Consider the following 12500-nt stretch of genomic DNA (forward strand, 5'->3'; position numbering starts at 1 on the left):
GATAACAAGATAATGATAATGCTAATAGTTACCCCTATTGGCAAGGCAATGGCTGTAACTATTATTATTATTATCATTATTAATAATATTGTTATCATGTAATTATTTTTTGTAAATCCAGGATTCGGAGCAAGATTTAATGGCATCTAAGGCCCGTACTTTTAAAACCTTTTGCTTTTTCTCGCGTTTTTTTCATTCGCCGAAGCGCTAGATTTAGCAGGAATCCAAGATGTTGGCGCCTGGCGATCCCTTTCGTTCGCCAGGCCTGGCGAACACCTGCCTTGGTTTTAAAAGTAAGGCCTCTCTCACTTCGCCAGCATTGGCGAAAGGTTTTAAAAGTACTTTATACTATACTATATCAATTTTATACTTTTATACAAAAAATAACTTTATACTTTAACAAAAGAGTTTAAAGATTACTATTTTACTATTCCTAACTGATATAAGAAATTGAACTGTAGGCCTACAAGGGTATCATTAGACACGCCTCATTATAGGGCGGTGGAGCACTACAGCTATGTTTCTATAGCCAAAAGTAAACAGGCCAACATCAAAACACTTTTGGTAACATTTGTGAAAAGAACATTATCCTTACAACCAAAATAACAACAACCTAAATCTAAATAAGTCATCTCGGGGGTGGGGGGTAGGGGTAGGGGGGAAGGAATACAGCTGATGTCTTGAGCTCTCGACTGGAACATCGAAGGTTATTTCATAATAAATTATGATTTTAAGATATTTTAGAATTTCAATGTGATTCCTACATCATATCATACACAAATGTGTTACTAATTTATAACTTGAAAGCAAGAAAATGGTATTCAAACAGCTCTCGCGCCTTTGCTTCGCCAGGCTGTTCCAATATGATCTTTCGCCAGCCCTGGCGAACGTTCGCCAGGCATGATTTTAAAAGTACGAAATTCCGGATCGCCCGGCGAAACCTTTCGCCAGCCCTGGCGAAAGGTTTTAAAAGTACGGGCCATAAAGTTAACCTTGTTATAGTATAAAGTGTAGTATAGCATAAAGTATAAAGTTAATTTTGCTATAGTATAAAGATATTTTCAACTTTGTTATAGCATAAAGTTAAAATTTAACTCCTTTGTTATAGTATAAAGTGAGACTATTGCGGAAACAACATTTTTGTCTTCTCTCGAGGTTAATAATTAAGTTTAGGTTATGTTATGTGCACTGCAGATGTAAACAAATTTGCGCTAGATTTAGCGAGAATGCAAGATGTTAGCGCCTGGCGATCCCTTCGCCCGCCCTGGCGAACATTGGGTTTAAAAGTAAGGCCTCCCTCACTCAGAGCTTCGCCTGGCGTAGCTTCGCCAGGCGAACGCCAGCACTGGGCGAAGGTTTTAAAAGTACGGGCCTAAGTTAGGCTGAGGCTAATATTATTTATTTAATAATAATAAAATCTCTCTATCTTGTAAAAAAAATTCCTAAGAATCTATTTATAACTTCTTGAGATATTCTTGTAAGCAACGAACAAACTAACTAAGGTGACCAAAAAACAGGTAATAAAAGAGATAGAAAAGAAAATGCAGAAGAGGATACGCGAGGAGAACGAAGGACTGGAGGATATGGAAATAAAGAGTTTAGAAAAAATATAAAATTGATAAAAGAGGGAAACGAAAGAGACGAAGAGGGTAACAAAGATGGATGAAGAAGTTAGGGAAAGAGACAGAAGTAGGCGAAAGGAGATGGAAAAGACGAAAACAGAGAGGAAAAAATAGAGAAGAGTTCCACAGAGATGGAACAGAAGGAGACAAGAAGGAGTTGAGAAAAAAATGGGGGAAAGAAGACAGAGATAGAGGACGAGGTGGAGAGATAAATGATAAAAGAGGACATGGGGAAGGAGGACAAGAAGTAGGAGATAACAAACAATGAGAAACGTAATGGCATAAAATAGGCGATTGAAATGAAGATTGCGAAGATGGAAAGGGAGAAATAGAGAGAATCTAAGAAAAGGATTAAAGGAATAGAGAAAAAAGAGATAGGAACTTTCAGAGAGCGGGGAAAGAGTAAGGAGAGAAAGAGAAGAAACAGGAAGTTAGAGAAGGAGAATAACGCAAAGCAGGACAGAATGAAGGAGAAGCAGAAAAGGAAAAAATAAGGAGACGAAAGAGTTAAAAAAAAAAAAAAAAAAAAAAAGGAGAGAAGGAAATGAAAAATCGGTGGAGGAGGAGGAGGGAGGGAAGAAACGCCAGACGCAAACATGAAAAGCAGACGAAAAGAAAGAAAGAAAATAAGAATAATAAGAAGTGAAATAGCGAGAGAGAAAAAAAGAATAAGAAAAAGCATTAAAAAAAAACAAATTCAAACAGCGTGTTGCCACGTCTTGGCGCCGTAACACTAACCTGGTTCGTTTGATGCAGTTTCACTTTTGATTTAGAACGGCCAGGCAAAAGGGGGGGAGGGAGAAGGAGGAGGAACCCTGTGGGTGGAGGGCAGAGGAGGAGGAACCGGGGGGGGAAGGAGGAAGAACCCTTGGGGGAGGGGAGGAAGGAGGGAGGGATCCCCAGGTGGTGCAGAGGAGGAGGAATCCTGTGGGGGGAGGGGGGCAGAGGAGGAGGAACCATGGGGGGAGGGAGGAAGGGAGGAGGAACCCTGGGGCGGGGGGGCAGAGGAGGAGGAACCATGGGGGGAGGGGAAGAAGGGAGGAGGAACCCTGGGGCGGGGGGGGCAGAGGAGGAGGAACCGGGGGGGGGGAAGGAGGGAAGAACCCTTGGGGGAGGGGGAGGAAGGGAGGAGGATCCCCAGGTGGTGCAGAGGAGGAGGAATCCTGTGGGGGGAGGGGGCAGAGGAGGAGGAACCATGGGGGGAGGGGAAGAAGGAGGAGGAACCCTGGGGCGGGGGGCAGAGGGAGGGGAGGAACCATGGGGGGAGGGGGAGGAAGGGAGGAGGAACCCTGTGGGGGGGAGGGGCAGGGGGGGAGGAACCCTGTGGGGGGAGGGGGCAGAGGAGGAGGAACCATGGGGGAGGGGAAGAAGGGAGGAGGAACCCTGGGGCGGGGGGGCAGAGGAGGGAGGAACCATGGGGGGAGGGAAGAAGGAGGAGGAACCCTGGGGCGGGGGCGGGGAGGAGGAACCATGGGGGAGGGGGAGGAAGGAGGAGGAACCCTGTGGGGGAGGGGGCAGAGGGGGAGGAACCCTGTGGGGGGAGGGGGCAGAGGAGGGAGGAACCATGGGGAGGGGAAGAAGGAGGAGGAACCCTGGGGCGGGGGGGCAGAGGAGGGAGGAACCATGGGGGGAGGGGAAGAAGGAGGAGGAACCCTGGGGCGGGGGGGCAGAGGAGGAGGAACCGGGGGGAAGGAGGAAGAACCCTTGGGGGGGGGGGAGGAAGGAGGAGGATCCCCAGGTGGTGCAGAGGAGGAGGAATCCTGTGGGGGGAGGGGGCAGAGGAGGAGGAACCATGGGGGAGGGGGAGGAAGGAGGAGGAACCCTGTGGGGGGAGGGGCAGAGGGAGGAGGAACCATGGGGGGAGGGGGAGGAAGGAGGAGGAACCCTGTGGGAGGGGGCAGAGGAGGAGGAACCATGGGGGAGAGAGGGAGGAAGGAGGAGGAACCCTGTGGGGGGAGGGGCAGAGGGGGAGGAACCCTGTGGGGGGAGGGGGCAGAGGAGGAGGAACCATGGGGGAGGGGGAGGAAGGAGGAGGAACCCTGGGGGAGGGGGAAGAGGAGGAGGACCCTAGGGGGAGGGGGAGGAAGGAGGAGGATCCCCAGGGGGGAGACGAGGAGGAACCCTATGGGGGGGGGGGGCAGAGGAAGAGGAACCCAAGGGGGAGGGAAGGGAGGAGGAACCCAAGGGGGAGGGGAAGAAGGAGGAGGAACCGGGGAGGGCAGAGGAGGAGGAACCCTAGGGGGAGGGGTGAAAGAGGGGGAGGGAAGGAGTAGGAAACCTTGGGGGGGAGGAGGAAGGGAGGAGGAACCCTGGGGGGGGGGGGGGGGGCAGAGGAGGAAGCCAGAGGGAGGGAGGGTATTTTTCAGAGGGTATGCTGTTTCGTCAATTCTCTTGTATTGTTTGTTTGTGTTTGTTATTGTTGTTGTACTTGGGGAAGGGGGATCTCTCTGTTGTTGTTTCTGCTAGTTGTGTTTGTCTTTTTATCTTTTATTTTCTGACATTTTTCTCTTTCTTTATTTTTCTCTCTTTGACTCCCACTACGCTCTCTCAGTCTGCTGTCCTTCTCTCTCTCTCTCTCTCTCTCTTTCTCTCTTTCTTTCTCTTCTCTCTTTCTCTTCCCTCTCTCTCTCTCTCTCTCTCTCTCTCTCTCTCTCTCTCTCTCTCTCTCTCTCTCTCTCTCTCTCTCTCTCTCTCTCTCTCTCTCTCTCTCTCTCTCTCTCTCTCTCTCTCTCTCTCTCTCTCTCTCTCTCTCTCTCTCTCTCTCTCTCTCTCTCTCTCTCTCTCTCTCTCTCTCTCTCTCTCTCTCTCTCTCTCTGTCTGTCTCTCCTCTCTCCTCTCTCCTCTCTCTGTCTCTCTTTCTCTCTTTCTCTCTTTCTCTCTTTCTCTCTTTCTCTCTTTCTCTCTTTCTCTCTCTCTCTCTCTCTCTCTCTCTCTCTCTCTCTCTCTCTCTCTCTCTCTCTCTCTCTTTAATAGCATTATAATAGCATTATAATAGTAATATCTAGCACTTTACTAGTATTATAATAGGTAGCAAACACATGGTAACATCAGCAACAACAACAACAGCGAAATACCATAACGCTAAATACACTAAAGTAGATTAAACGATGCAAAAAAAAAAAAAGAAAATCCACTCGAATGCTACAGGAAAAAAAAAGAAACAACCGACCTACATCTTTTAACATTTAATGATGTTTCTGGTCAGTGAGGAGGAGCCGCCATGACCGCATGAGAGCAGCGGAAGTTCATGAGAGAGTCTTGGCGAATTGTGGTAGATGTGAATGCTTGATTCAGGCTGACGGGGAGGGGGAGGGGGGGGAGGGGGTCGATGGATTTATGACGTTATTTGGCGACGGTTTGGGGGTATTTTTTTTTTGGGGGGGGAGGGGAGGGATGGAAGGGGTTGGAGGGAGGGGGTTGGAGGGAAGGAGGGAAGGGTGAGAGGGAGAAGATAGAGATAGAGAGAAGGACGGAGGGATAGAAAAAGAGAGAAAAAAGAAATGAGAGATAGATAGATAGATAGAGAGAGAGAGAGAAACAGATAGAGAGAGAGACAAGAGACAACAACAGAAACAGAGAATTATAATAAGAGCGAAAAGCAAACATGAAACAAAAAAAAACAAATAAAAAACAAGGAAAAAGACCGAATAAGAACCCCGCCCCCAGCACACCCCCCAAACAAATTCTCCCCCCAACTGCCCCTCCCCTCTACGACCCCCCCACACAAATTCACGCCCTAACCACCCCCTCCCCCTCACCCCCCACACACGACCTAACCACCCGCTCCCCCTCTCCCCATACACACGACCTAACCACCCTCCCCCTCTCCCTCCCCCACACAAGACCTTAACCACCCCCTCCCCCCCTCTCCCCCCACACACACGACCTAACCACCCCCTTCCCCCATTTCTCTCCCCCAACCAGACAGCGACTACGTGGGCGAACTGGGCATCGTCACGGGCTGGGGTCGCATGTCCGAGAAGGGCGACCCCACAGACACGCTGAAGGAGATCCTGGTCCCCATCTTCTCGAACCCCGCCTGCCGCGCCCTCAGGTACAAGCCCCACGAGATCACGGACAACATGATGTGCGCCGGATACATCGCCGGCGGGACGGACTCGTGTCACGTGAGTTGAGGAGACAGAAGTTATCATGATTGTGGTTATTTCTGTTGTTTTGTTGTTATTATTATTTTCATTAGTGTTATTATTGGTTAATACTATTATCATTGTGGTTATTTCTATTTAGTTGTTATTATTGTTATATTTATTATGGTTATTATTGGTTATTTTTATTTTTATTAGTGTTATTATTGGTTATTTTTAGTTTTATTAGTGTTATTATTGGTTATTTTTATTATTATTGTGGTTATTTCTATTGTTTAGTTGTTATTATTGTTATATCTATTATGGTTATTATTGGTTATTTCTGTCATTATTGTGTTTATTTCTATTTAGTTGTTATTATTGTTATATTTATTATGGTTATTATTGGTTATTTCTATTATTATTGTGGTTATTTCTATTGTTTAGTTGTTATTATTATTTTTTTGTTATTGTTATTATTGGTTATTTCTATCATTATTGTGGTTATTTCTGTTGTTTAGTTGTTATTTTTATTATCATTATTATTGGTTATTTCTATCATTATTGTGGTTACTTCTGTTGTTTTAGTTGTTATTATTGTTATTCTTTATCATTGTTATTATTGGATATTTTTATTATTATTGTGGTTATTTCTATTGTTTAGTTGTTTTTATTGTTATTTTTATTATTGGGTATTTCTATTTTGATTGAGGTTATTTTTATTGTTTAGTTGCTGTTATTGTTATTTTTTATTATTGTTATTATTGGTTATTTCTATTATCATTGTGGTTATTTCTATTATTTAGTTATCATTTTTATTTTTAATAGTGTTATTATTGGTTATTTCTATCATTATTGTGGTTATTTCTATTGCTTAGTTGTTATTATTGTTATTTTTTATTATTGTTATTATTGGTTATTTCTATTATTATTGTGGTTATTTCTGTTATTTAGTTGATATTTTTATTATCATTATTATTGGTTATTTCTATCATTATTGTGGTTACTTCTGTTGTTTAGCTGTAGTTATTGTTATTCTTTATCATTGTTATTATTGGTTATTTCAGTTATTATTGTGGTTATTTCTGTTTAGTTGTTATTATTGCAATTTTTATTAGTGTTATTATTGGTTATTTCTATCATTATTGTGGTTATTTCTATTGTTTAGTTGTTATTTTTGTTATTTTTTGTATTGAGGTTGTTGTGATTGTTGTTATTATTATCACTATTATTATGATGATTATTATAATTATTATCATTATTCTTAACATCATTATTATTTGTTGTTATTATCAGTAGTAGTATTGTAATTGTTATTATGAATATTGTGATTCTTATTATCATTATTGTGGTTATTATTATCATTACCATTATCATTATTATTATAATAATTATTATTATTATTAATTTCATTGTCCTTATTATGTTCTTGTTATCACAATTTTCATTATGGTTATATTACTATATTTGTTAGTGTCATTATCATCATTACTCTAGTTATTATCACCATTATTATCATAATTTTGAAGAAATTTCATTAAATTTGTTGATATCTTAAATATCATCTTTGTGTTGAGGGTAAATGGAGGCAAGTCCCCTTGTGTTTCTCTTTCTTTCGTTTTTTACTTGCTAACCTAATTGATTCCCCCTTGTCCCTGCCTCCCTCTCGGTCTGTTTGTCCTTTCTCTCTCTTTCTCTTGCTCTTTTTTCTCTCTTTCTATCTTTTTCTTTCTATCTCTTTCTCTCTCTCTCTCTGCTGTACTGGCGCAGTGGTAAGGTGCTGGACTAACAATCTTCCTTGCACACAGGGGGAGATTTGGGCAAAATAAAATCAGACAGTATGTCACAGCAAAGAATATCCATTGTAACAAATGGAATTGAAACTAAATCTTTTTAAATATATATATTTTTTAATTCTCTCTCTCACTCTCTCTCTCCCTCTCTCTCTCTCTCTCTCTCTCTCTCTCTCTCTCTCTCTCTCTCTCTCTCTCTCTCTCTCTCTCTCTCTCTCTCGCTCTCCCTCTCTCTCTCTCTCTCTCTCTCTCCCTCCTCCCTCCCTCCCTCCCTCCCTCCTCCCTCCCTCCCTCCCTCTCCCTCCCTCCTTCCTACCTACCTACCTACTTACCTCCCAACCTCTCCCTCTCCTTCTATCTCTTTCTCTATTCCTCTTCCTCTCCCGCTCCCTCTCCTTCTCCCGCTCCCTCTCCTTCTCCCTCGCCCTCTTCCTCTTCCTCTTCCTCTACCCCTCCTTCTTCCTCTTCCTCTCCTTCTCCTTCTCCATCTCCCTCTCCCTCTCCTTCTCCCTCTTCCTCTACCCCTCCCTATTCCTCTCCCTCTCCTTCTCCCTCTTATCCTCCCTCTCCTCTCTCTTACTACCTCTTCCTCATTTTTGGTACAGAGGATCTCACACTACGAAAAGGAATCCGGGAACACAAAAGGTATAATAACAGCGCACCCAAGGAAAGAGGGTTTGATACTATAGGATTCCAACGAAATTGTCTCGAAAGGAATCCAATGTAATATAGAAAGTTATAAACACTTCTTTCTTCGTACCTTTTTCGTTCTTCCTTTATTATGTGGAATAGAATTTGTTACAGACCCTCAAGCAATCCGAAATTCCGTTGTATCCACATTACTTTTACTAAAATGAACTCTCTTTCTTTCTTTTCCTGTGTGCATATCTAAGAGAAATCATATTTATTACAGACACTCGAACACCATACCCCTAATAATTTCATCCAGGTGATATAGCGTCTTTGGATAATGACTAGGAAGTGATTGTGCGAATTATAAGGTTTCGGATAAGTAGAGAGAGAGAGTCGAGGTTTCGTAACATATGTTTGCTGTTCCCAAAGGCGGTCTGTGTCTACGGATTGCCACGTGGAACTGGACGCCATATTTGCGTTTCTATGTCACGTGATTTGTTTAAGAAATAAATATGAAGGGATAAAAACAATGGTTCTTTCGTATGTTTTTTTTTTTGTGTGTGTGTGTGTGTATAATGCATATATCAATTTTGTGATTGTTTTCTTTTTAATTTCGTCTTCATAATTTTCCTCTCCAATTTCTCTTTATAATAACATCACCGTCAACAATTTCCAACAACACGAAAACATTTCACCCATATTTTTTCCTTCAAAACGGAAACCTTCCTGCACATTTTCAAAACCATTTTTACCAGCTTTTTACCTCCGCCCCCCCCCCTCTACCCTACCTCCCCTCCCCGCCTACTCCACCGCATCAACAGACTTAATTAAAATAGCGTATCTCCTAAAATACAATTCCCTTTGACTACGCTCTATTTCAACTACCCCTCCCCCCCTCACCCACCCTCCACTCTACTCTCGCCCTCATCGCAACACATTTATTTAGCTCCGTATCCCCCAATGCTACTCTTTGTTTTTGTTTTGCTTTTCCCCCGTTTTTTTGGAGGGAGATTATCAAATTATTTACGCTCGTTACCCCCACAGGGCGACAGCGGGGGAGGACTCATGTGGCAAGGCAGAGACGGCAAAATGGATGTCATCGGTAAGTTAATATAAAAAAGAAATCTAATCCTATGACTTGTATCCATTTTTACGGTCTAGATTTATGTTTTATTTTGCGTTTATATGAGGTATTTATTTTTAGCATGGATCTTTTTTATTGTTATATTCAACTGTTGTGCATTCCTTTTCTCTCTTTTTTTCCGTTCTTTCAGGCACTTTATTTCTTTAATTATTACTATTCAGGATACGTCCTGTAAGTGCATCTTTCACTATACACGGTCTTTCTCTCTTCCGTTTTTTTCTCTTTTTTTATCAATTCTTAGTCTCTCTCTGTCTGTCTGTCTGTGTCTGTCTGTCTGTCTGTCTGTCTGTCTGTCTATCTGTCTGTCTCTGTTTCTGTCTCTGTCTCTCTCTCTCTCTCTCTGTCTCTCTGTCTCTCTGTCTCTCTGTCTCTCTGTCTCTCTGTCTCTCTCTCTCTCTGTCTCTCTCTCTCTCTCTCTGCCTCTCTCTCTCCCTCTCTCTCTCTCTCTCTCTGTCTGCCTCTCTCTCTCTCTCTCTCTCTCTCTCTCTCTCTCTCTCTCTCTCTCTCTCTCTCTCTCTCTCTCTCTCTCTCTCTCTCTCTCTCTCTCTATCTAATCTATCTATCTATCTCTCTGCCTCTCTCCTCTCTCTTTCTCCTCTCTCTCTCTCTCTCCCTCCCTCCCTCCCTCCCTCTCTCTCTCTCTCTCTCTCTCTCTCTCTCTCTCTCTCTTGCTCTCTCTCTCTCTCTCTCTCTCTCTCTGTCTGCCTCTCTCTCTCTCTCTCTCTCTCTCCTCTCTCTCTCTCTCTCTCTCTCTCTCTCTCTCTCTCTCCTCTCTCTCTCTCTCTCTCTCTCTCTATCTATCTATCTATCTATCTCTCTGCCTCTCTCCTCTCTCTTTCTCCTCTCTCTCTCTCTCTCCCTCCCTCCCTCCCTCCCTCCCTCCCTCCCTCCCTCCTCCCTCCCTCTCTCTCTCTCTCTCTCTCTCTCATCTCTCTCTCTCTCTCTCTCTCTCTCTCGTGTTTCACCTCTTCCTCTCTCACCCCCTCTTGCTCTCCATCTCCCTCTCCCAATACCTATTCGTTATTCACCACATTACTATTTATTTTATTTTCAACCACACCTCCACATAATAAAAATAATAATAATTTTCTTTCTCTCTCTCTTTCCACAGCGATCGTCTCCTGGGGCCAAGGATGCGCGCGCAGAGGTTATCCCGGAGTGTACACGCGGGTGAGTAATTATCTGGACTGGATCGAAGAACACACGAAGGACAGCTGTTACTGCGGCAGACGGCAGGGAAGGTCGTAGGACTCTCTCTCGAAGGCTGATGCGGATTGCATCTTTTGAATTTTTGGTTTTACTTTTTTTTTCTTTTCGTTTTTGTTTGATGTTTTTTGTTTTCGTTTATGTTTAGCTTTAATTTTCGGGATTTTTTGTGTGTCTGTTGGTGTACATAACGTCATATTAATGTTGTTATTTTATTTCGTTTATTTTTTTCGGCCTGTATTGTATATTTGTTTGTTTTTCATTTCAATTGCGTGTAGATAACTATTTTTTCCATTTTTGTGTATATATAACTGCCTGATCCTCGGGGATAATCAACCTTTGTTTCATCTTTACGTTTATCCTTTTAATCTAAAAGAGATTTTTTGAGCCTTTGTATGATATGTTTCACTCTTTTTATAGTCCTGTGTGTGTGTTGGTGTAATTAACTTTACTTAAGTTTTTTTGTATAAGATTTAGACTAAGATTTCACGCGTTCCGTGTATGTGTTCAGAATGTTGAATCAAAAGTTTATTATTTTGATTATTGTCCTCCTTTTAATACTGTAAATATTCATAATAGTTGACCTATCTTGGAAACTGTTACTTTTGTTTTTGTTTTCGTTTTTGTGTGATTCTGTATTCTTGTTTTTTTGTGTGAAGTGACGGAGCACCTGTTATGGTTATCACTGCCTGTGTGCCATAGTTTTAATTGCTAAATGCAGAAATGGAAAGGAAGAGAAACAATATTCACATCCCTTTAAACAGATTACACAAGACACTCACGCATGTACGTGTACTGTACACACGGACAAGCACACGCACATATGCACGCGCAAATGCCCACGCACATAGACAGACTAGTGCATAAACTTACATACAAACACCTTACTTATAAAACAAAATAACTATTAAATGGCACCAAAATAACGATTGCGTTAAAGAGAAAATTACTTCTATGAATATTCTGAAATAGATATTTGTAGAAAAGTCTCATGATGATTATATTCCGAAAGTGAAACTGTATTTTGAAACATCAAGCAAAAAACATATCGTATTTTTGGGGTGAAATAGTTCGTTCTATTTCCACTTCCTTTGAAAAATCGACAGACAAGAAAAATATCTAAAACAGCATAAATTGTGGAACATAAACAAAGAAGAGAATACGTGAAACAGTGAAAAGAGAAGAGTAACGGGTATTGATCCAAACGTGGTGTGAAATTCCCGTAGAATTTAATTTCGAAAAGAGAGCTACACGTTACTAAAGAAAATACATAATTTGTCTTACTTCAGGACTCGATGTGACTTTTCTGAACACTTATATATTATGAAAAGGTGATGTTTAGTTCAAATATGATCATTTCTCTTAAAGGAGCCCATTAGAAAAATGTTAAATCAAAAGAGAGGATGGTTTAACAATGACCGCTGCTTAAATATTTGTGACTATGAAAAGAAGAGAAAATATGCATCATTTAAACCGCCTTTTGACTATCCTGCATAAAGACAGAAAATTTTTGACCTCATCTCTTTCACTGTGCCATACTAGAGAGTTTATGTACATGTATGTATATGTATGTTATATATGCATATATACATTTACACATATTGTAAAGAAACTTTTTATTTGTATTTTAGCACAGTTACCATATGATGTATATACTGTTATATCGTTGTATAATGTTTGTATATTTTTCATAACTGAAAATAAAGTAATTTTACATATGGCTTCCTTTAATTAATTCCTCTAAAAGCATCTCATTCAATATACAAATCAAAACACGTATTATATTCATGTCCATGATCATTCCTTATTCCTTGATTATCTATCAAACAAATGCAATCATTTTTGTCTATCATAATTCTGTTTCACTTGATTATTCTTCAATAAAATAACTTAAAACAGCACTAGCCAAGAATGTTCAAATGTATCAGTTGCAAGTATCCAATTGTCAAATAACTGAATACAAGTTTTGAAATTTATTTTATTGAGTTTTGCAAGTTATTGGATGAATCTATTATGA

At 41.4% G+C, this 12500-nt stretch overlaps 1 protein-coding gene across 1 annotated transcript in view; it reads left to right on the forward strand.

Moving 5' to 3' along the window:
* The window catches only part of LOC113820342 (trypsin-1), a 46324-nt gene extending 34123 nt beyond the window's left edge, over positions 1 to 12201 (forward strand). Inside the window, exons 5-7 of the mRNA XM_070139145.1 lie at positions 5547 to 5749; positions 9178 to 9235; positions 10389 to 12201. Of these exons, the coding sequence (XP_069995246.1) occupies positions 5547 to 5749; positions 9178 to 9235; positions 10389 to 10525 (398 nt within the window). The 3' untranslated portion in view covers positions 10526 to 12201. The remainder of the gene's footprint in view (positions 1 to 5546; positions 5750 to 9177; positions 9236 to 10388) is intronic.
* Positions 12202 to 12500: the final 299 nt, after the last annotated feature.

The sequence above is a fragment of the Penaeus vannamei genome, chromosome 25 (genome assembly GCF_042767895.1).
Source record: "Penaeus vannamei isolate JL-2024 chromosome 25, ASM4276789v1, whole genome shotgun sequence".
NCBI lineage: Eukaryota > Metazoa > Arthropoda > Malacostraca > Decapoda > Penaeidae > Penaeus > Penaeus vannamei.